General features: G+C 41.6%; 1 protein-coding gene across 1 annotated transcript in view; it reads right to left on the reverse strand.

The window, feature by feature from the left end:
• Nucleotides 1-8,701, reverse strand: part of ajap1 (adherens junctions associated protein 1) — a 42,913-nt gene extending 34,212 nt beyond the window's left edge. The window contains exon 1 of the mRNA XM_041946678.1: nucleotides 8,630-8,701. Within this exon, the coding sequence (XP_041802612.1) occupies nucleotides 8,630-8,658 (29 nt within the window). The 5' untranslated portion in view covers nucleotides 8,659-8,701. The remainder of the gene's footprint in view (nucleotides 1-8,629) is intronic.
• Nucleotides 8,702-22,457: the final 13,756 nt, after the last annotated feature.

Genomic DNA, 22,457 nt, shown 5'->3' on the forward strand with positions numbered 1-22,457 from the left:
GTCCTTTGCTTGGCACTTTTTTCCACTCTCTCTTCTCCCATTGTGCACAGCACTTTTCAGGGATAAGGCTCTCACAGCCATTTGATTTCAGAGGGAAGATCAGGGTGGTGGCAGATTCTGGGGGTTAAAGTCCTGATGTCTGAAGAGTACAAATGCTTTTTGATCCTCACGGCTAATAAACCGTGTGTGTTGTGTGCATATTTTTCAGAACCGGATGTGATGTTGGCTAAACTATTTTTGCATTAACGATGTATCAAATGACAAGGTGCCATTAGCAGTGAGGAAGAAACAGAGATTTACCATATGACTCTGCCGCTCCCCTCAGCTTTACAGAGCTTTACCCTGGAAAGACATGGGGCATGGATACAAAGCGTCACATAGGTGGGCAGAGGGTGGCTATTTACCTGCTGTAGCGTGTGGCTGCGTGCCAGCTTCACTGTGTGCATATTTAGTTGTGCCAAGTGATAATGCAGTTAACTAAACCAATTTAACTACAGGAACATGGACACACATTGGTTTATGATTAACTTTCATATGAAATGTAATGTATGTGCACTGTAGTTTCTATCTGAGATTACTCAAACAGCAGAGAGTCGTGCATTTGTTAGGGACTATTTTCAGATCCAGGTTAATACGCTTTTGGTACACTACTGAACTATTTACAGAAACACTGTATGTAAGACTAACTCAAGATAAAGTACAGAGCTATTGTTCATTATAATGACTGAAAATGTCAATCTAGAGAAATATTGTGGCTCACTGATGTATTTTTCATAGTTTTGGACAAAAATAGGATCAGCTCAGTTCAGTTTTGCTTCTGGAGTTTGTTGATATTAATAAAAGCATATGAATATAACATAGTATGGAGAACTTGGAGAGCTTTTTAGCTGTTTATTATCAGGATATGTGTTCATTATAGAAGAAAGTAATGATACATTTTAATATATTATATGCCTGGTGCAACACATTTAAAGGGGTTATTAAAAGCCACTTGACTTTATTTGCTTTTAATGGACTCATACGTAACTGACAGGCTGAATTTATTCATTTATAGTTAAAGACATTTAAATGTTCTATGATCAGGGTCTGCAAGAATAAATTCTGTGTCAAACACACACTAAAAAAAACAAAGCTCATGACATTTTCTGGTATAATTATGCTAATCATTATCATGTGTTTACAATGTCTGCTGGTGATTTATGGCCTTAAGACCAACATTTAAGTGCTACATATGGACACTCCCATGCACACACTGGATACTCAAGCAAATGAGAATTTAGCACTAGTTTTGGTTGTCTTGTCACTGCAGCTGTGGAAGCGTTGTGTGTTTCCTGTAGTACAGCTGAGGGGGTTCATCCTCCGTCCACTAAAAGGAGGAGCTGTGATACCTCTGAGTCTCTATTTGCAGCCTGTTGAATATGCAATCATGCCTTTGTTGGAACTGAAGAGGGCTGTGTGCTCAAGCTCTCAGACTAAGCGACAGGGCAAATATAACCCAGCATGTACACACACACACACGCACGCACGCACGCACACACACACACACACACACACACACGAATGGCTCTGTGGTGGCAAGCTCTATTGCCAAGATACACAGGAACCAAATCGCTTATTCCCGCTATGTTGTGTTTCTAATTTGTTGATTATGGTGGAAAATCCTCCTAGATCCTGCTCCAACTAAGCAACATGCCACTGATATCAACTGAGTGTGATAAGCATTGAGGCTGGACAGGTGTTCACAACCCCTGCTCTCGTCTCCAGCCAATCAATGACAAAACACAAGAGAGGCAGACATGTCACTCAGGTATTCTGCTTCAGGTTGGTGAATGTAAACTACATCCTTTTCACAATGACCCTTTTAAACTCTTATTTAGGGATAGGAATTGATAAGACACCGATGCCATTAATGATTCTGCTGATCCGAGTCCTGATCAGTCTTCTGTGCGGAAAGATAAGTAAGATCACACAGATTTTAAGAATCAATGCAACTGTTTTATTATCTCTGAGTCTGAACACAGTGTAGAAACAGGTGGAGGCATTCATAACCAGTAACTTCATTTCCTCTGCAGCACAGAACACACAACCTTCCAACAACATGAGGCTGCAACCTGTGCTTATCTCGACACTGACTATTAAAACTCACAGCCTGTAGCATGGACTTTATGGTGTCTGCGATAACGTGCAGGCACTCTTCACCCTCACACAACAACACCCAATGAACTACATCACACGCACACAGGTTAAAGACAAGGGAAAATCTGCTTTTAAGACAAGATAATATTCACATTACTGATTTGAATTTTTATAATTTCATGAGTATTCCAAAATTCAACATTTAACTGCTGTTTCCACCATCTGCCTCTCAAAACTGGCCAAAAATAATGTTCGAATATTGTTGAGTTGTGCGTTTGTTTCAGCTACACTTTATTTTCAATCAGTGAAAGTGACATTGCTTTTCCAGTTGGTGCAGGTCCGCATGTTCTGGAAGATTTCAATGTCCAGGACAAACGAAAATTCCAGTCACATAATTTGAAGTTTTTTTTCAGTATTGAATGAGAATGCTAAAACCTGCAGTCATGAAACGGGCTGCAATGTAAAAATGTTTGTGCACTGTCAATATAAATCCACACCAAAGTGTCTGTTTTTTCCACTGATGGCTCAGATTGTTATAACTGTCTGATGACATTATGGAAAGGACCCCTACAGAGATACATTTTTGTTAAAGAGTAAGGTCATAGAAACAGAGAAAAGGTTTTGTGACTCCTGTCCGTCATGCAGTGCATTAAGTGTAGCCGCCGTAGCATTTTTTGCAACAATGGAATATTAATTTTCACAATGCAATCTGTATATAAATTAGAATTTAGAGTATTTGTTGACAGGCCTATTCTATCCTGTCTTGAAATTATCATTTTACAGACATGTTGTTATCTTTCAAGCCAACTGTCAGAAAAACACGCTGGCATCAATTAAAGGAATTGATAAGCTCAGAGTCATATGATTGTGATGGAATGTACGATTTGAAATCCCTACTCTTATTCTGACAAAATCCCACATTTCTGATTTATTTCTATCCCCAGGACAGAGGCAAATGATTACACTGAATATATTAACCATGAACAACTTATCTTCCAATGTATAACCTTTATTAGGACATAAGCTCTTATCCAGGATGCCGTGGACACATAAACAAAAGTAAGTGACTTCTCCAGAGGTCAGAAACATCGGTGGAGGGATGCTGAGAATCACCTCTGAATGAATCATTTCATCTTCTGTTTTGACCTTTTCTTTCAGACAAAGAGTGCCACAGGACAGGGCCTGTGTTCCACTGGATTTCTATGATAAATTTGAACTCACTGCATCTTTTCATCATTAATCAAAATGCACTGTATGGAATTATCTCTACACGTTTGTTGTGTTGTTTAGAATATCAGCTAGGCTGTGGTTGTGTAGCTTTGAAAAATGCAGGCTCTGAGGTGTAGGAGTTAAGCTCTCCTCGGTAGATATCCTGTATTAGGGAGATAAATACCACAGTTGGCTCTCCAAAGAGTTCCAGAGATTTATGGATTGCTTCTGTGCAGCAGGCCTCTGGGAGGCGAATATTCTATGAAATCCTCCACATGTTTTGGTAGTGTGCAACAAACACACACACACACACACATACAAACAGACCTCATTCGTGCCCGTAAGATGCAGCAGCTGCTTCTATGGTTGTAGTTTAAGAGACATTGTTGCACTGCTGAGGTTGGAAAATTTAGAGAGGAAAACACACCAAAAAACAAAAAAAAAAAAAGGGTGGGGTGGGTGGAGTGTGTATACGTGTGAGGTTTTGAGGGGGTCTAAGATGCAACAGGCAAGGGTGTTGCATCATCCCATTAATTACTCTCACTGCACAGTGTCCTCCACTGCAGCGTACATGACCCACATGCTCAGAAAGATAAGCAGGGCTGTAGAGAGCATGGGAATGGGCTGAAAATGAAAAAAGAATGAGACACACAGGACAATGCCCCAATCAACGCAGCCCCTCACTGTCAAACTTTTCATTTCAGCCTAAGCCTCAATCCACATCAATCACCACCAAATAGCTGGGAACTATATAGAAAGGGGGGGACTTTCTTTTGTTCATTTATGAAGTATTATTGTGGAAAGTGGCCCGCTGAGAGACGCCCCCTGCGCCTGGAGACAGCCAGTTAGTGGGAAGGGCCATGACGGATAAATCTGATCCTTTGTAGAGGCAGTATTGATCCAGCAAAAGCTCACTACATGAATCAAGTATGAGCTCTGCGCTGCTAGTTCCTTCACTCTGTCGGATGGATGTGCTTCACTGCAATAGAAACACACACTTTCCCATGTAGCCCAAACTGGACAAGCTGGTCATTAAACCCAATCAGGCTGAGGGCCGCTGGCACTACATAAGGAACTTGGACTTGAATTTCATGAGGTCTGAATTTGTGGATCTTAGTTTAGGAAGAAAGCAGTGTCATTGTTAGCCCAAATAGCTCCAATAAAACATGTGAGTTTAAAGTAAACTGAGCAAAATACAGCAAGACGCACTGCCAGAACTGAACCATTTTTACCAATTCCAAAATTTAGAGCAACCCCTTCAGCTGCCATTCACTTCCACCTGCACAACAACCTGCCTTCAGAAGCTGTCAGCCCACCTCTGTACAACAACATGTTTTATATGGTTTTCAGTGGGAAGGTTACTGTCCCATGATGGTCTAAATCCTGTTTCACAGGGTTTTCAAGTCCAAAAGTATATTATAATACACTTATAATCCTTGTTGTCCAGTGTTTATAAAAAAAATATATATTTGGCCTACAGAGCTTACATTCGAGTATTTGAGTGTTATTAGTTTTCCAGAGTTCTGTGTGCTGAACTCTATTTCAAGCATCCAGCATGGAATTATGTGTGTGTGGTGGGAAAATCAACTTAACAGTGGCTGCTCTGGTCCAATTCCGCCAATGTCCCTCCTCTACTAACTGCTTTGCCAGTCAATTATGAGCAGTAGTGTGTATGATTCACTCCTGTCCTTAGCAGCGGCAAGTTTCTATCTTCTCCTTTGCGCTCTTGGTTATCTCCCCAAGATGGTTCGATGAACCAGCTTCCACGTCTGTTTTGTCTCTTGCGCTATTTCCCAGGGACAACCTGTTCTGGTCCTTCTGGATTTGACAGACTGTGGAGCACTGGGTGTTTACGACATGCACGCTCACACACACACACACACATACACAAACACACACACACACACACACAGAGAAGCCTCCAGAGGATAGGATCTCAGAGAAGCAACACAGCCTATTTCACTGCAAATTAGGTTAATCACGCTCCAGAGAGGCCCAGTTAATAACCCTCATAGAGGATATTAAGATGGCACCTAAATCACAGGAATATCTGAATATCAGATGGCCCCTCACACAGTAACGCCACGTTTAGCCCCGGAGTTCTTGGCAGAGTTTGCTGTGAGGATGCTGACTGCTCATAAACACCCTAAGAGAAAACACCTCAGTGCAGAGTATAATATATTAGAAACCCTGGTTCATTAAGGCAGCGATATTCATCAGAATTCGACTATTACTCAGTGGGGTAAGACAACGAATACTAAGCACATGATTACCAGTATAATCAATATGGGGACATAATTCCTGACATCTCATGGATGAAGACTGATTAAAGCCACTGTCTCTTCTTTACTTTCTCTGTATTCTGAGAGTCCTTTGGAACTAACACTCCACATATCACAGTTTATCCAGAACAGGAAAGGCCAGACATGTGTCGCAACAGTCACCTGTACTTAACAAGTGGAAACTGACAAATGAAGCTCTCCTGAAAGGCAACTGGTGTCTCTGCCAGTAATATTTTGCGGCTGCAGTGTGCCGAGGCCTGATAGCATCCCCAGCAAGCGAGAGCTCACCGTGGGGAACCTGAGACTGTGTGACGTCCATGAAAGATCGAGCCCGGAGATGCTGAGCCTGGGAGAGATGAATCCCTGCTGGTTAACCCTCAAGTGAGACACGCTCTGGCTCCAGCATGTTGTAATTCTGCACCATTACCAGCACTCACAGCTTCAATCCAAACTAAATTGATCTGCTCTCAGATGCATATATGTATGCATGAAATGTATGAAACCTGAGAAACCCTCTCTGCTACAGGGAGTATTTAAGCACACACACACTATTCAAGCCAAATAACAAACCTCTTGCCATTGCCAAAGTTTCAGTTTTGGGTGGATTAATTAGAATGAAGCACCTTTCCCATGTTACTAGTGATTCATGAACAACGTCTTTAATTACCCAAAATGCTCCAAAAGTTTTCAACAAGCAAGTTAAAATTAATGCACCGCAGTAAACAAGCGGCTCATTTAAACAGCAGTATAATTGTGACTGAAACCATACATTGATGTGAGAGTGTGTGTGTGTGTGTGTGTGTGTGTGTGGATGAAATGGCTAACAACAACTTGTACCATTGGTTTAAGCAACAACAAAAGTTCCTTCAATACACTTCTTCCTCCTGCTTCACAAACCTGAAGCGAGGCATCTGTCCTCTTTTTTTATTATTGCAAACCAGATATCTTTGGGGTTGGGTTTTTTTGGTGAGAAGAAAGAAACAATCTGAAGACATCACTTTGGTTGTGGGAAGTTATAACGTGCTTTTTTTTTTACTGTCCTTTGACTTTTAAAAGCTTTTAAAACAATTAATTGAATATGCAAACTTCACTGCAGCCCTAAAACATCGTCTAGAAATTTAATTGCAGCAGTAATGTGGAGGTGGCTCTTGCTCTTATTCTACAGTTGGGCAGGGGAATATAAATATCCCACTATTGAATATATCTCAGTATCAATAGTTTCATAATGTTATGGCAAATCTATGATCATATCACCATGATAATACCATTACACTACAGTCTATGAAAGATGATGCTGAATTATCACCCAGCTTTAGTCCACAGGTAGTCTTCATGAGACAGTTTGTCTCCAATACATGAACTACAGTGGTCAACTGCAAAATCCTTTATTTTATTTTATTTATGTGGTTATCCATGCATTCCTCTCTCCAGACCTGCTAGTCATTGCTGCTGCAATTACGCCCACGTATCAAGTGTTTGTAGGTGGTCTGTTCTTTGTCTGTTCCAACAGGTACGGGAGCTTTCACTGCCCGTTTCCTTTTCTCCTTGTTATTAAAAAAAAAAAAGACTGTTAAATACAACCTGTACTGGAAAGCAGGACTTCATCCCACACACTAAATGTAGGAAACCAAATATCGCCATCACTGTCTGATAATAAATGACAGTAATAAACAATACAAGCTTTTAGCAAGAGATGGCAAACACAATCATCCCACATCCCATTCTGATGTTCCACATCATGTCAGCAAATGACAGGGAAATTCCTGAGGGTAGAAATTGGTCTCTCTCTGCCTCTGACCAATTCAAACCGAGATTCAGCGTGGATGCTAAACGCATTTCATCATCTTATACAACTGTCCTGTCTCACGGCATGTATTGCCATTACCCTGCGAGGTCAGCCCTAAGATGTACAGTGTGTGTCATGCATAATAAATGGACGGCCGCAATTGGGCAGGAATTAGAGCTACCGGTGGGAATGAGATCCAGCAGGTGGCAAGAGAATCTCACCGCTGGCAGGTCTGGTCTCATTTCACAGCGTGTCATTACCTCTAAACCTATTTTACGGCAAATGAATGAGCTCAGTTTTAGCTTTTGTTTGCAGACTTCCGAAGTCAGGAGACTGGTCTCCATGCTGCTTCAGTTTAGGGATACCATTTTATCCTCAAGGCAAAGAAAGTATACATCATTATTTTGTTACATGACGAGAAAATGTTCCACTGGAGGAAAGGAGGTAAAGGTTACCTCTCCATCCAGGCTGTCTGCATGCCATCCTCTCCTCTGTCTTGGATAAGCCCTACTCAGTATATACACCCACTACTTTCATATTTTTGGGGAGATAAAGGTAGACTTAGAAGCCACGAGCTCGAAATTATGCTCAATCATAGCGAAAGATATTAATCAATTTCAAGTCTAATTTCACCAACTAATCGCCCTATTAAGTGCGTGCTTCTGAAAGAGCGCGTGCATGTGTTTGTTCTCACAAAGTGCGGGGGAGCTGACAGACCTAACCTTGAGGCGGCGCTTGCGCGTGCGTCCGTGTTTTGAGCGCGCGCGCGTCTGTGGTTGTGCGTGCGCGCGTGTGTGTGTGTGTGTGTGTTGCTTGCGCCGTACTGTTGGCGACCCCCAGCGTACGGGGTGTGAAGTTTTCGATCATATTCTTCCTTTAAACATCACAAAACACATCCATCTTCAGCCTCCGCCTCGACATCCCTCAGTGTCAACACCACTCCGGGAAATAGTCGGTGTGTTTGGAGAACTTTGGTGTCAGGGAACATACGTTTTCATGTCCTTTTTTTTTTACAGAGCTACTGATACACACAAATCAATCATCACTTCCAGCAGACTCTGGTAACTTGCAGTGGCGTACATTAAAAAACTGAGACATGTTCGTCGTGAAATATGTGAAACAACATAAAACAGCGTCTACATTTCTCGCTCCTCTCTCGCGTTTGTCCCTTATAGTGTGACTCCTATGACATGAGATTAAATGGTTCGTGTCTTACCTGCGCGCAACACTCCGTTTTATCCACATTTTGCTCGACTGCCGGATCCGACTCAGTTCTCCAGGTATCCTCCCATTTAGATGGGTTTCCACCAAAGTCGACAATAGCTGATAAAAACACTCAAGTGACGGACCTCACTCCAGCTGTCAGGAACGCAACCATTATTTAAGCCATATCCTCCAACGTTGCGCACATTAAATTCCTCCAGCAGCGCTGCCGAATCCCACTAAAAACACCAGAGCAATAGTCAGGTCTCTTTGAAGTTGCTCGTCAATTGTTCTTTTGGGGACAAGTCTTCCTGGTTAGCAGTCAAAATGAGAGGGGCTCGCGCGTGCAGGCGGACAGGTGAGCGGGAAAACCAGGAGAGATACCCTCAAACTTTGCCTTCACGCAAATCTTTCATTCCTGCCCCCCCTCCCGGCTTAAAAGACAAAGCTGTGAGCTGCGGAGAGCAAAAACAAGGCATGTAGTTGGCATCCTCGTCTCCTACATTGTGGAAAGGCAGATGAACGTCCGAAAAAAAAAATTGGGGGTGGAAGATGAGGATGTTCGGCTCTCTGAAGCACGGGGGAGACAAGTCACCGCTGGAAGGGGGTCCTCATTATCTCCTCACATCTCTCTGAGGTGCTGCGGGGTGCGGAGGGGTTTGACAAAGTTCAAAAATAATAACAAAAAAAAATCAGGTGCAACTGAAAAAGGAAGAGGGGAAGCGGCGGAGGAGAGTCCTGGAGGCTGAGAGTTGTTCCGGAGGAGTTGGAGAGAGGGGGAATGAGGGCTTGTCATGAGAGAGGAGAGGAGGCTGCTCCGTCTCCTGCTGCTCCTCTTCTCTCAGACTGACGAACGACCTGCCTGCTGAGCCCCACGCGGTCGTGACGTCATTTTAAAGCCAAACGTGTCATGTGCTGGAACTGTCTCGCGTCAGACGGGTGCGCGCTCAGGAGTGTCAGATTGGGGATGACAAGGGGCAGCGCCGTCCGGCACGGCACAGAGCTGCACGGCGGTGCGGGACAGAGGCGGAGGAGTGGAGGGAAAGGTGCGCAGGACCGGCTGGATGTACGTTTGGAAAACACACAGCGTGGTGTTAAAGTGCTGTGGTCACATCAGCTGGGAGTGAGGACCAGCTGGTAGAGAGTAATAGTCGGATAATGCATGATGTCATCTTATGTTTTAGGCATCCAAGGCTGCAAGGGCATGATCTGAACTCCCCCTTATACATAAGGTCAAACTGTGACTTACTTAAATAATTAGAATCTGACACCCCCACCTCAGAACCATGTAATTGGAAACAGCTTGATTATTATTATAATTATTGTTGTAATTGATACTGGCAGATAATACTACTGGCATTAGCAACGGGTGATAAAACAAAGCAGCATAAAAGCCGTTTAAAACAGATTTCTGTTCTAAGAAAGCTGGAAATGTGCAGAGCAACAATCAATTAAAATGACTGGCATAAACAAAGTAGATTAAAGCTACACTGAGTTTATTTTCTTTAAGTAATTAAATAATGTTTCAGATGCCTCTGACGGCGTACAGTTGACTTTCCACAAAAACTGACAATCAGCATGAAAACTGGTGCAGTCGTTGTGACGCTTTCAGCCCATTCATCTTGATGCCTGCAGGTTGGACACATGGGGGAGGGGGAGTTTGAGCTTTTCTGTATGCTAAAGTGTATTTTATATACAACCACTAGGGGGCACCAAAGTAAAAATATTTTCAAATTCTACACAAAAATTATTAGTTGGTTGTTCCTGATGGCCAAGTAGTGGGTACAGCCACTTGCACGTGCTTATTAAAATAACAGGTCTGTTTATCACAAGACATGACGTTGCACTTTGGCTAACTTAATTCAGCATCAGCTTGCACACAGAGCTATTGTGTGATTCAAATCATATTGAAAGTCATATATATTGCATTTTAACAAGTCAGTTGAGTTGTTGATTGATTAGTTTATTATTGCCTTGTTTTTGTTAAAGTTACTGCTAAAATATGATAATGGTATCAGAGAAATCCACTTGTTTCTAATTCTGTTTTGAGACTTAAAGGTGACCATGGCACGAATGGATTTGGTAGATTTGATAGACCACTTACTTTCACATATTAATAGTTGCAGCAAGCCTTTACTATCATTATTATTATTATTATTATTATTATTATAAAATATGGCTCCTACCAGTCTCCAGGCCCTACCCTGATCTCTATTGTGTTGCCTGGGGCTTGTCTTTACCTGGCAGTAAACCAGGATGGTGTTACCACGTGCAGAGGTTCATGCTGGCTGTCGATGCCGTGCCCCGTCCATCCAGTAGAAGTCGCCGGTGCTGCAAAAAGGACACGATCTCTCTCCAGTTTCTCGGTAGCAAACGCTGTCAGTTGTGTTTGTTGGAATGGACGACCATGGCAGGGATGTCTCCCCTGCTAGCTTGTTTCTCTGTGGTGGTGGGCAAGAATGTTTCCACTGCACCAAAGCAGTAGATGTGAATGTTTTAAGGCGACTGCTTTTGTCAGAACAAGAAGACACAAGACTAAGAGTATATTTACTAAGAGACTGTGATTACAAACTCAGAGGTCGGGACTGGACGGATTACACTTTTTTGACCTAATGGTGGCGCTAAATGAAAAATTCAGGGATCGCTAACATCCCAAAGGGAACATGAAAGGGTGTACCAAATTTATGGCATCTATTGATTTTTGTTTTGTTTTTGAGTTTAATGTATCAACAACTGGGATGTTTCTCACAACTCACAGAGGTACAGGAGGAAAAGTCATAAAGATTCATCTTCTGGGGACCATGAGTTTTTGTACAAAGTGTCATGGCAATCCATCGTATCGTTGTTTAGATATTTCACTCTGGACCACAGACCAATATTGCCATCCCTAGTGCCATGCTAAAAAAAATTTTTTTTTTTTTGCTCGACGCTTTGAAGATGCTTCAAACATATTAACTTTGCAGAAATTTTGGCTGCTTCTTATCCAATTGTTATCAAGCTTATTGTCAAGCCCTGCCAAGAGTTAGGAAATTTTCTGTGTAATCGTTGCCGGATAGCGGACAGAACTGTCGACTTGTCACACCCCGTTTTCATCTTCAGTCTGGCATTGCCTCCATTCTCATCGACTTCCATGGCCGAGAAAGATTCGATTTTCCTCAACCAACTGCCAGAGTGCAACATATCCGCTTGAATTTAACATCATTTTAAGTGGACACTGATGCATAGTCATGCCAACATACTGGTTTCTTAGGGTTTTAAGAGTGGAGCAGAATGATGTTAAAACAAACAATGATGCTGGGTGAAGAACAGCCTCAGCTAGTCTGTCTTGTCTACAGAGGTCGCCATTGTTGTTGTTACCCCTCCTTGGTTCCAGCGCACAGCTTGACGACGCTTAACAACGGTGTTAGCCCTGTCCGTGGCACTGATCGGATAGTCATGTCCTCCCGCTGCACTCATTGGATAAACTGCTTTTTCAGCCTATAAACCACTGTTTCATGCCGTGATGCCTCGACCTGTAGTGATGTCACAATTCAGGAAGCCTGAAGCTTCAGAGTCGTGATGAGCTGAGGTTAACTGTGTTTTCTCATAATATTTAAAAGCTGAGTGCTGAAGTGAAAGCTGCTTTCTCATGGGGGAGTTTATATCTACTATCTTTCCCCTGTGACATGAATGCAGCATTAAACTGTCATCCTGGAGGCTTTTTGCACACCTGTACTACAAGATGTCAGCGCTAGGCAAAATCCCTTTACATTAGAATCAATGTGCTGAAGTGACCGCACAGCGAGATAGGTGAAAATATTACCCATGACAAGATCAACTCTTGCGTGAGAAAAAGAGAGAATGTGGCGGCCTTTCTTGTACAGCTTGAGGTCAAAGTGTCAAACCGATGAACACATCACACCTGTTTTAGTCTTTGCGACTGCTCTAGCCTTTCCTGGAAAAAAAAGGATTGAATTGTGTACGCTTGCTGTATTTGTGCCTGTTTGGCACACGAATACTCAACGTGGACTAGTGTGAACCTGCAAAAACTAGTTCCCCTTTGCTTCATTTGTGGTTCCTGTGCTCACACTCTTCTGGATTGCCTTGATCAGCGCGTGCAGTTGTAATGCACACAGTCGCTTTCCTCTCAATCTGATGAATTGCAGCTGTTTATATAATTTGACTGCTCCATACGTGATGAGAAACTTTCCTCCCCTGCTAATTGTTGCCATAAAGCACACTTCTGTCAAATACCCTCATTACTGCATTAGTGTTTATACATACATACTGATCCAAGTGGATTCCTCTGTCTGAGGAGCCCATCAGTAGCTCCCCAACAGATGGGAGCTGTCGTCGCTCTCCATCTTTTCCCTTCGTATTCACACTCTCTCTCCCACACTCACTGTTTTGCATGTTGTCTCCCCGTGTTGCGTGTTTGTGTATGCGCTCGTACGTGCGTGCCTGTTTCTTTTGGTACATGCAAGCAACGTTAAGCGTGATACAGTGTGAACAGGCTTATTTCGCCTCAGAGGCCGAGTCACAGGTTGTCATGCATGTCTAAGACTGCGGGTGGCTTCAGCTCACACGGACCTAAACACAGCATACTAAACATCTGTTGTGTAAGCCATTAACACCCCGCCACGAGGGTGCGAATTAAAAGGAAGAGGGATTTGAGTATTGCTGTGTATCTGCTAAGCTGGATTGAGTCATTCTGAACGGCAGTAGTGGGTACAGTTTAAGTGCGCAGGATGAATTGGATGCTGCAGAGGGGGTTTGTGGCCGTGGTCTTATGGGGGATGCAGACAGAAAATATAGTGTGTTTACACGGTTCTCATTGGGCAACAGTTCAGTCTGTTATTTCCTGTCTTTTTTTATTTTAGGGAATAGTTGGCGATCCAAACAAACAACAAAAAGCTTTCTAGCAGTGTCAGTATTAGTATTATCATGTTGTATTAAGACCTTCTTAATTATCATATTGCGTAATAATAAAATTATCAATAATCATCATCATCATATTGATTCATACCAGTATTTCTTTTTTTATGTTGCAGCACACATTAGCATCAAATCAAATGTTAATTGTCATGTATATTGATCCACTGTCAGGTTGATGATAACATTTTTTTCACTACTATTGTATATTTAACATCTAAATGTTTTTTTTTTTTTACAAACTTTCAGCTTTAAAGCAGCATCATTTCTCCACCCACTTTTATTTTAAAGCTAAATACTCCATATGTTGGCCGATGTTTGGTGCTGGGGAGGTGGGAGCTGGGTTTAACAGTAGCCTGCTTCAGCTGAAAGCTAAGAAAAAAATCAAAACAATGAGAAAAGACAAGAGGCTCTGTAGAACTGAGGAAATCTCAGTCAGGGGATAACGTCTTTTGGGTTTGTCACAGTGAGTGACATCTATCATATTACATACAGTCATTTAATCCATTGTTTATATAGAAATATCAATCAGTGCTGCGTTAAGGATCAGTGACTGTCCTTCCAGTTATAGGATGTAATATTAATGTAATATTGTCAGGTTTTTCTTTTGTCAAAGAAGGAAAACTGCAGGGAACAGCAGCTACAGTAGGTGTTCTCTTGCTGACTCCCCAACAATAATCAATTCAACACCCTACATAGACATACATGAACACACAAAGCAGCCGGATGGCGTTATTGGAGCTTGGAACAAACAGTTCCATCACTGACAGATACGTTAGAAGATGTCTAAAAGTTAAAATGTGACAGTCAGACATTGTCTTCTCCAGTTATAGAGCTGCTGCAGCTCTATCATACTGTGTAAATGTTATGGGAATGTAAACATAAGCTCTGGGTCTGAGCAGCCACATTGTATTGATGTGGTTAAAATGCAAGTGGATGTTTTCATTTAAAGGAATGTGGGGTTTTTATATCTTTTGGATATAACTGTAAGATTGTTTTTAACCAAGACCGAGCGGGAATAAGTGGGGAGCTCTTCAAATTTGATGCTATGCATATGCATGCCACAGTCTACCGTTACATCACTGGGTTAATTGAGCATACTCAGAATATAAAATTTTATTGTGACTGGGTTAATTCTTGTCAAGTGATTGCACTATAATGTCTATGTCCATATGCTTCCATTATAAAAATCACTTAATCCAGTGTTTTGGCAGCTTTTCAGTTTGGCCTGTGCACGATTACACAGGATCTGACTCCACTGTTTGTATATGCAAAGAACCATTTAACAAGCAATTAATACATGGTTTAGTGCAGTGCTTTTTGCACAGTGCTCATGCTTTAAAGGAGGAATCCTCATCTTCTTAGGGACAGGTAAGTCTGTATTTCTAAACATTGACATTTTTCTTAAAGCAAGACAGCCAATAATATTTCAATTATAGTTTTGAAATTAAAATTAGATCTGAAAGTGTAGTGGTGGATGAATATGGAAGGAAAAACTCGTTAAAACATTGCCATAAAATGCAATTGGATGTTAAATCTAAAGCAGTTGCATTAAAATGTTAACAGAAACAACTGCGTGTTTCAGGCACAGATCAGAGAGGTGGGACATGTTTGACTTTTGACTCATAAAGCAAAGCAGTCCCTTCTCAGACCTCTGTCTGCCCAGAGAAAGACTTTCATGTTTCACAGTCTTTTATTTGATTATCGGGCGGCGAAGAACTATTGGGCAGTTTACAAGAAAAAGCAAAATAAAAAAAAATATACATGCAATAACTACAGGCGGTACAGCACACAAATCCTCCCTTGCCAAAAGTTATGATGCACTGACTCAGTGGATTTTTTCTCAGGTTTTCAGCTTTCAAAGTCATCGCTATGGGGAATTTCAAACTGAAAATCATAAGCAGAGATAAAGTATATTGCAAAGGCTGCAATATGGGCATTTGTCAGTTTCTGTTTCATACTACTAGTGGAAAAGTGAAAGTAGTGACGATCAGAAGTGGCTGGTAGTCATGTCTTCCCGAAGCCTAAAAATAATGCAAGGAGAATAGTTGCTATCATGGGAGTCTCTGCATTTCTGCAAGCACTTTTTAACATCCCAGAAATCATCAAATGTGGTGTGAGAGCAGAGGCTGACAGATAAATATATCCTAATCAGGTAGCTTCACTTTCCGAAAACGTTTTCCGTGAGTCAAAGTTAAAATTCAGTCAGATCAAATGTAGAGTAATGAACAGTAGAGCTTAATTTAACCTTGTAGACCACTATTCCCACGATTATCAATGATGGGACAAACAGAGAAGAAAGTTCAGCAAAGTTACGTGGTGATATCTACCTAAGGTTAGCCAACATGAGCCAACGTTGACTGGCCGGGTTGTTTCTTCTGTGTTTAAATTCAGCCAACAACCACAATCAGACCCACATTCATGACCTGTAACAACATGCATGACCGTGCAAAGCGCCTGAGTGGTCACAACAACCAGCCAACAGCAGGAAGTTTTTTACAGTTTTCGCATGGAGCTTCACCACCAAATTCACATCTGACAATTTGCTTCTACAAAACTGTGTAGATTTTGAATATTGGTAGTTTTAAAAAGATTGATTACAAATCAAAAAAGTGCTCCAGTCACACAGCCCACAACTGAAAGATAGTTTTCATTTCTAACATATTGCATTGAAATTATGCAGGTATTGCTAATGAGGAGATGTTCACAGTATGACCAAACCAGCGTGACCATTAACATGAGCATAAAATCATTAATCAACGAGTTTTATGAAAAGGCATCCAGTTTAATTAAAGCAAGAATAACAAGGATAACGTAAGGCATCCAAAGCAACAGAAATACAGAAATACAGGGAGGACTTATTACGACTCACATTACAGCTGCAGTCAAGTAAAGTGGCTAAACACTGGTGAATCTGCTTCCCTTCAATCGTCAGATAGGTGTTGCTGAGCTCTCACGGAAATCTTCATCTTTCAGAAAATCTGTGAAATCTTTGTGAAAATCCACATTTATTATTTATCTTTAGAGCATAAGGGGATGTTACACAATAGTAGTGGTTTGCCAGTAGTTGTGCTCATGTTTACTTCTGATTTCCAATCAATCATTTAACATTTTCATAGCGTATACTACCCTGGAAAACAGTACGTAGTGCATACTGCATACTGCAGCACACACAGCACACTGTGTTCTTTGGTTGGATGTAGTAGGAGGCGTTCCTGAATACAACCTGAGTGAGGTGATGAGCTGATTGCAGACAGGTGTGCAGCATGAGCAGAGCTGGGAGTCAGGAGAGTGAAGGGAGACCACGCCCACACACACAGACAGACAGACAGGCAGAGACAGACAGACAGGGAGGGAGAAAACACAAGAAAACACTGAGGAATGAGCTGGGCTACGGCCACAGCCTTAACAGGCTTGTATAATTACTTAGAAATTTCTGTTTACCGCTCGATTTCTCCAAAGTGCTGATGAAAACAAATACATCAAGACAAAAAGTTGGTGCAAGTGTAACAGAAGACCTTTCTAGATTTCCATTTAATTTGATTTACTATATAATTTTGTCGGAGGTGACACATGAATAATGGCTGCTCATTGATTTGTGTTGAGTTGCACACCTTCAGTGTTTGAGGGGGAGGATGGGCCGAGCTGCAGCCATAGTTTACACAAAGCGTGTTCAGATAAACCCTTCATTTAGACTGGTAACAGGTACCACTTCTACACTCTTTATACAGTCATTTTCCGTGCTAACCATGCAGCATGTCATGGAAATCTGGCACAGTCACTGTATCTCATGCGCCAAAAAATGTGGAGCATGAGACTGAGAAAGCTGATGTGTTACCAAGGCAACATCATTTGGAAGAACATTTCAACGGCAGCTGGGACGAACAATTTCTAGGGATCGTGTTCTTTTTTTCTCCTTTCAACAAATGAAGTTTGTGCAGAAAAGCCATTTTTCACTAAGAAACAGTGAAATTAATTTGACATTTTGGTATATTAAATCTTTAATGTAAAGCTGCTGCTGTGTGGATGGTGAGGCGCACGGTGGGGGTATTTAAAGAGACGATTACTTCGTCTCTTGTGGGTTGAATCGTACAAAGTGGAGAGCTTGAGCTCCAGGGATCCGTCCACTCCACTTTTTCATCCAATATGTCGTCTGTTTGCATAAAGCACATAATTGGCATAGAAGGATATTTAACATGAAAGCAGCTTTCAGCTTCTACCCTTAAATCAAATGACATCAGACATTACCTGCATGGTCTACTGACCGCTCACTGCTCTGCAAGAGACTAAATGGAGCTTCCTGGCATCCCAGTCAAGGAGACGACTTCTTGATGATTGTTTTTCTTCTAATACTCCCTCCAAGCAATTCGTCTTGGCTCCTATTCATTCAGATACTTCTATTTACTCCTACAGTCCTGTCAGAATACATTTCCAGAGGCAGCTCTTGGTTAACACCATCGAATCAAATGATTTCTCTGCACATGGAGCCACAGTAGCGCTAGCCAGTGTATATTTTATGCTGTACAGTGTACAGAAGATTTAAAGTGCCCAAACTGACACAAATCAAAGAAATAACATCACATACAATGCAGATTACTATATGTATATCCTTTTAATGTATGCACGGTCTCATAATTCAATGAAAAACAACTGTTACACACAAGCAACCTTTCACACTGAAATAAGTGCAAGTTACTGTTGTACAATCCTGTTTCCAAAAAAGTTGGCCCACTGTGTGAAATGTAAATATAAACAGAATGTGATGATTTGCAAAACACTAAAACCTGATATTCAATTGAAAATAGCACAAACATGTCATCTCAAATGTTAAAACTGTCAAGTTCAAAACTGTTTTTGAAAATTATATCTTCATTTGGAATTTGGAAAAATTTGGACAGCAGCAACAAAAGACTGGGAAAGTTGAAATGCTAAAAGAAAACAGCTGGTGAACATCTCACAATTAATTAGGTTAACTGGCAACAGGTGAGTAACATGACTGGGTCAAAAAAAGAGGCTCCACAGAGGCTGAGACTTTCTGAAGTAAAGATGTGGAGTGTTCACCACTCTGTGACAAACTGCGCTGCAACAATTTAAGAATAATGTTTCTCAACAATTTCATTGTCTACAGAACATAATGTCATTAAAAGATTCAGAGAATCTGAAGAAATCTCTGCACACAAGGGACGAGGCTGAAAACCAGTGTTGGCTGGTCGTGATCTTCAGGCTTCAGACGACACTGCAGTGAAAACAGACAGGATTCTGTAGTGGACATCACAGCATGAGCTCAGGAACACTTCCAGAAACCATCGTCTGTGAACACAGTTCATCGCTGCAGCCACAGATGAAGCTGAAACTCTACCATGCAAAGAGGAAACCGTATATAAACGAGATCCAGAAACGCTGCAGCCTTCTCTGGTCCTGAGCTCATTTAAGATGGACTGAGGCGAAGCGGAAAACTGTCCTGTGGTCTGACGAGTCAGAATCTGAAGTTCTTTTTGGAAATCATGGACGCCGCGTCCTCCCGGCTAAAGAGGAGAGGGACCATCCAGCTTGTTATCAACGCACAGATCAAGAGCCAGCATCCGTGATGGTGTGGGGCAGCATCAGTGCACGTCATGGGTAACCTGCACATTTGTGAAGGCACCATTAATGCTGAACTGTATATACAAGCTTTGGAGCAACAAATGCTGCCAAGCAGACGACGTCTTTGTCAGGGAAGGTCTTACTCATTTCAGCCACACAATGCCAAACCACATTCTGCTTGTATTCCAGCAGCACAGCTCCGTAGTGAAGGAGTGCGGCTGCTAAACTGACCTGCTTGCAGTCCAGACTTGTCACCCAATGAAAATGTTTGGTGCACTATGAAACGTAGAATATTACAAAGGAGACCGCGAACTGTTGAGCAGCTGAAATCGTTGTTCATGAGTCTAAAAATTTAAATTCAACTTTATTATATCATGTCCTTGGAAAACATATCGGGGGTCCGCATCATTTTTAACCACCGTGCAATGGGGTGCAGTTCAACACATACGTTTTTGTGCTGGAAAGGTATTGATTCACCTTCATTTCGGAGGGCGTAATGCAGTGGTGTTGTAAATGATGATGCCAAAAACAAATCAAGCAAGAAATAGAGTATATATCGTCACATGCATTTCATGTTTATGTCCACAGCTTGGGGGCTCGGGGGATATGAGAAGCCAACTATTCCTTCGATGAAGGTGGGAACTCAAGCGTCTACTGCACTGCATCAGCTACTAGCTCTGCTGGTAACTAGCATGCTTTTAGACCATTAGCCATATCGTGCAATTATTCTATGCATCATTGTATTTTATATGCAATCATTCAACTGTTGTATCGGCTCTGTGCAACTACTGAATTATTCATCCGAGCAATTATTTAATTGTTCAATTACTCTAATTAAGCTATTTATACCGTGCATCTCCATTACTATCTATTTCTGCTTGATTCAATTATTATAGTTAGTTAATCCTTTCCAGCCCAGCTGTTCAACCATGCACATTTACATTTTCAAATAAAGTTGAATCCAAATGTATGTCTTCTGCAAATATTTAATTAAAAAATTACTGAGTTTTTCAATCTTTGCTTAACTGGATAATTTGAGGAATTTTAATGGCAACGCACAGCTCCTAATTACAACCCTGCTTCCAAACAAGTTGGGACACCATGTAAAATGTAAATAGAAACAGAATGTGATGATTTGCAAAACACTGCGATCTCATAATTAATTTAAAGTAGCACAAAGACAACATATCGAATGCTGAAACTGAGAAATTTAATTGTTTTTGAAAATTCCATCCTCATCTAGAATTTGATGACAATGCTGCATGTTTCTGAAAAGCTGGATCAGGGTCATGGTTACCGCTCGGTTGCATCACCTCGTCTTACAACAGCAGTCGTTTGGGAACTGAGGAGACCAACTGCTGTGATTGGAATGCTCTCCCATTCTTGCTTCATATAGTCTTGTGAGCTGTACGTAGCTGGAGTTGAGTAAATCAGACATAATGTCAGGAATCATTTCATGATTCATGTTGATTATAGCGGTTGTGCACCATGACTTTCAGCCATAGTGGATGTGAAGAGCTGATTGTGAATTAAACACAATACAGCTGAGCTTTGAAGAGAATTAAGTAGACTGTAGTTTGGGGGTTATTTAACGCTGGTGGCCAATGTAGGGACCAAGAGCAGACTCAGCAGACTGAGCAGGTCGAGTTACGTCAGCGGCTCTTTACTCACTGGTCCTACATGGGTTGTAATGGGGAGTCACAGGGCAAACGAGGTGCAGGATGAATGGTCGGCTGTAAGTCTGACACGATAAACAGGAATAGCTCTACATTAGTTACATAACGCACACACAACCAGGCCAGTGCATGAGGGATGCTGTCTCTGGATCTACTGAGGAGCTAACAAGCAATGAGGAACAGCTGTGCAGGGAGTAAGAGCAGTCAGGTGAATCTGTAGTGGACAGGTGTGGTACAGCAGAGTCTGGAAGACAAAAAGACAAGAGCGAAAAGGAGACGCAGAACAGTGGGCAAAGGGAAAACTTCACTATTTTAAGTGAAGATTCTTTTTCAACTTATGGATCAAATTCTGATAATACAAAGAATAACTACAAGGTGTCTATGACCCTCCAGCATGCAACCGTGGCCACTACCAAAAAATCTAATCACAAAACCAAAAACGCCTCACAGTCCAAGTTCCTAATGGCATGAATGAAAGTTGCATTATGGGAAGCATGTGTTCAGTGTTTTTGGAGCTTAATGAACACTAATAAGTAAAAATCAGGATATCTTGGCCTCTGATGCATTGATTATAGTATAGTAAATAGTAAAAAGAGTAAATTGTTGTAGTAGCGTTTTAATGTAAAAACCGCTCACACATTCCATTTTACAGTTAGAATGAAAAGACGACAAATTTTCTTATAAATTGTACTAATTTCCAAGGACAGACTAAATATAAAGCAGACATCAGGTCTTCTGCTGTACTTAGTTTTAACTTTGATTTAAAATATTATTGAATGCGTCTACCTCACAAAGTTTGATGTTTTTGTTTATGCTGATTCTGGGCAGCAATACAGGTAACTCCCCCAGTAAGACTCTGGTGTCAAGCTGGACATACACTTGTTCTGTCTCTTATTAAATACAGGCCCGCACACATAGTGATACACAAAGAGACAGACATCAGCGCCCTGTAAGCACACTGGGCTGCTGGCCAGGTTCACTTGACTATTTTCAGGGAAATGTCACATCCTCTCAATTCAAAGACAAGCAACAGATTTTCACTGTGCTTCACGAGAGAAGAGGAGATGTCTGAAGGATAGCTGGCAGTTTATGTCCCGACAGATCGCTTGGAGATGAATGCTGAAGAAGGAGGGGAGGAGCTGCACGCTTGTACAGTACAGAATGTACCTATCCACCTGCTCCATCTGTCTGTAACAATCCTATCTTCATACGCTACTTTCAGCTCACTCGTCTGCTTTGACACAACTGTAGTGAAGTCACACATTTTTCACACGTCAACCTGAAAGGTTTAGACCGACAACAGTGATGCTGCAAGCGAGATTTCTAGCAAGGTAGCACCTCAGAAGGAATTAAACTCAGTTTAATGAATGCAAAAAATAAGACAAATCGGGGAAAACCAGGAAAAGTGAGACTGAGGAGACTGTGAAATTGAGTGTACGATGATGAACAATTCTGTCTTTGTTTTAAAAAGAAAACAGACTGGGCTTCCTTCATTTGGCATCTATGGATGGTCACAGACATATGCCTGGAATAAGAGAAGAAACGAAACCACAAAGTGACTCGATCCATTTCACACACTGTGCGGTCCTTGCTGGAAGTGGGAAAGATTGGCACGTGATAAATCGCCACAGCGCTTGAGTGTTTTGCATGATTAGATGGTGGAGGGAACAT

The sequence above is a fragment of the Chelmon rostratus genome, chromosome 10 (assembly GCF_017976325.1).
Source record: "Chelmon rostratus isolate fCheRos1 chromosome 10, fCheRos1.pri, whole genome shotgun sequence".
Classification (NCBI taxonomy): domain Eukaryota; kingdom Metazoa; phylum Chordata; class Actinopteri; order Chaetodontiformes; family Chaetodontidae; genus Chelmon; species Chelmon rostratus.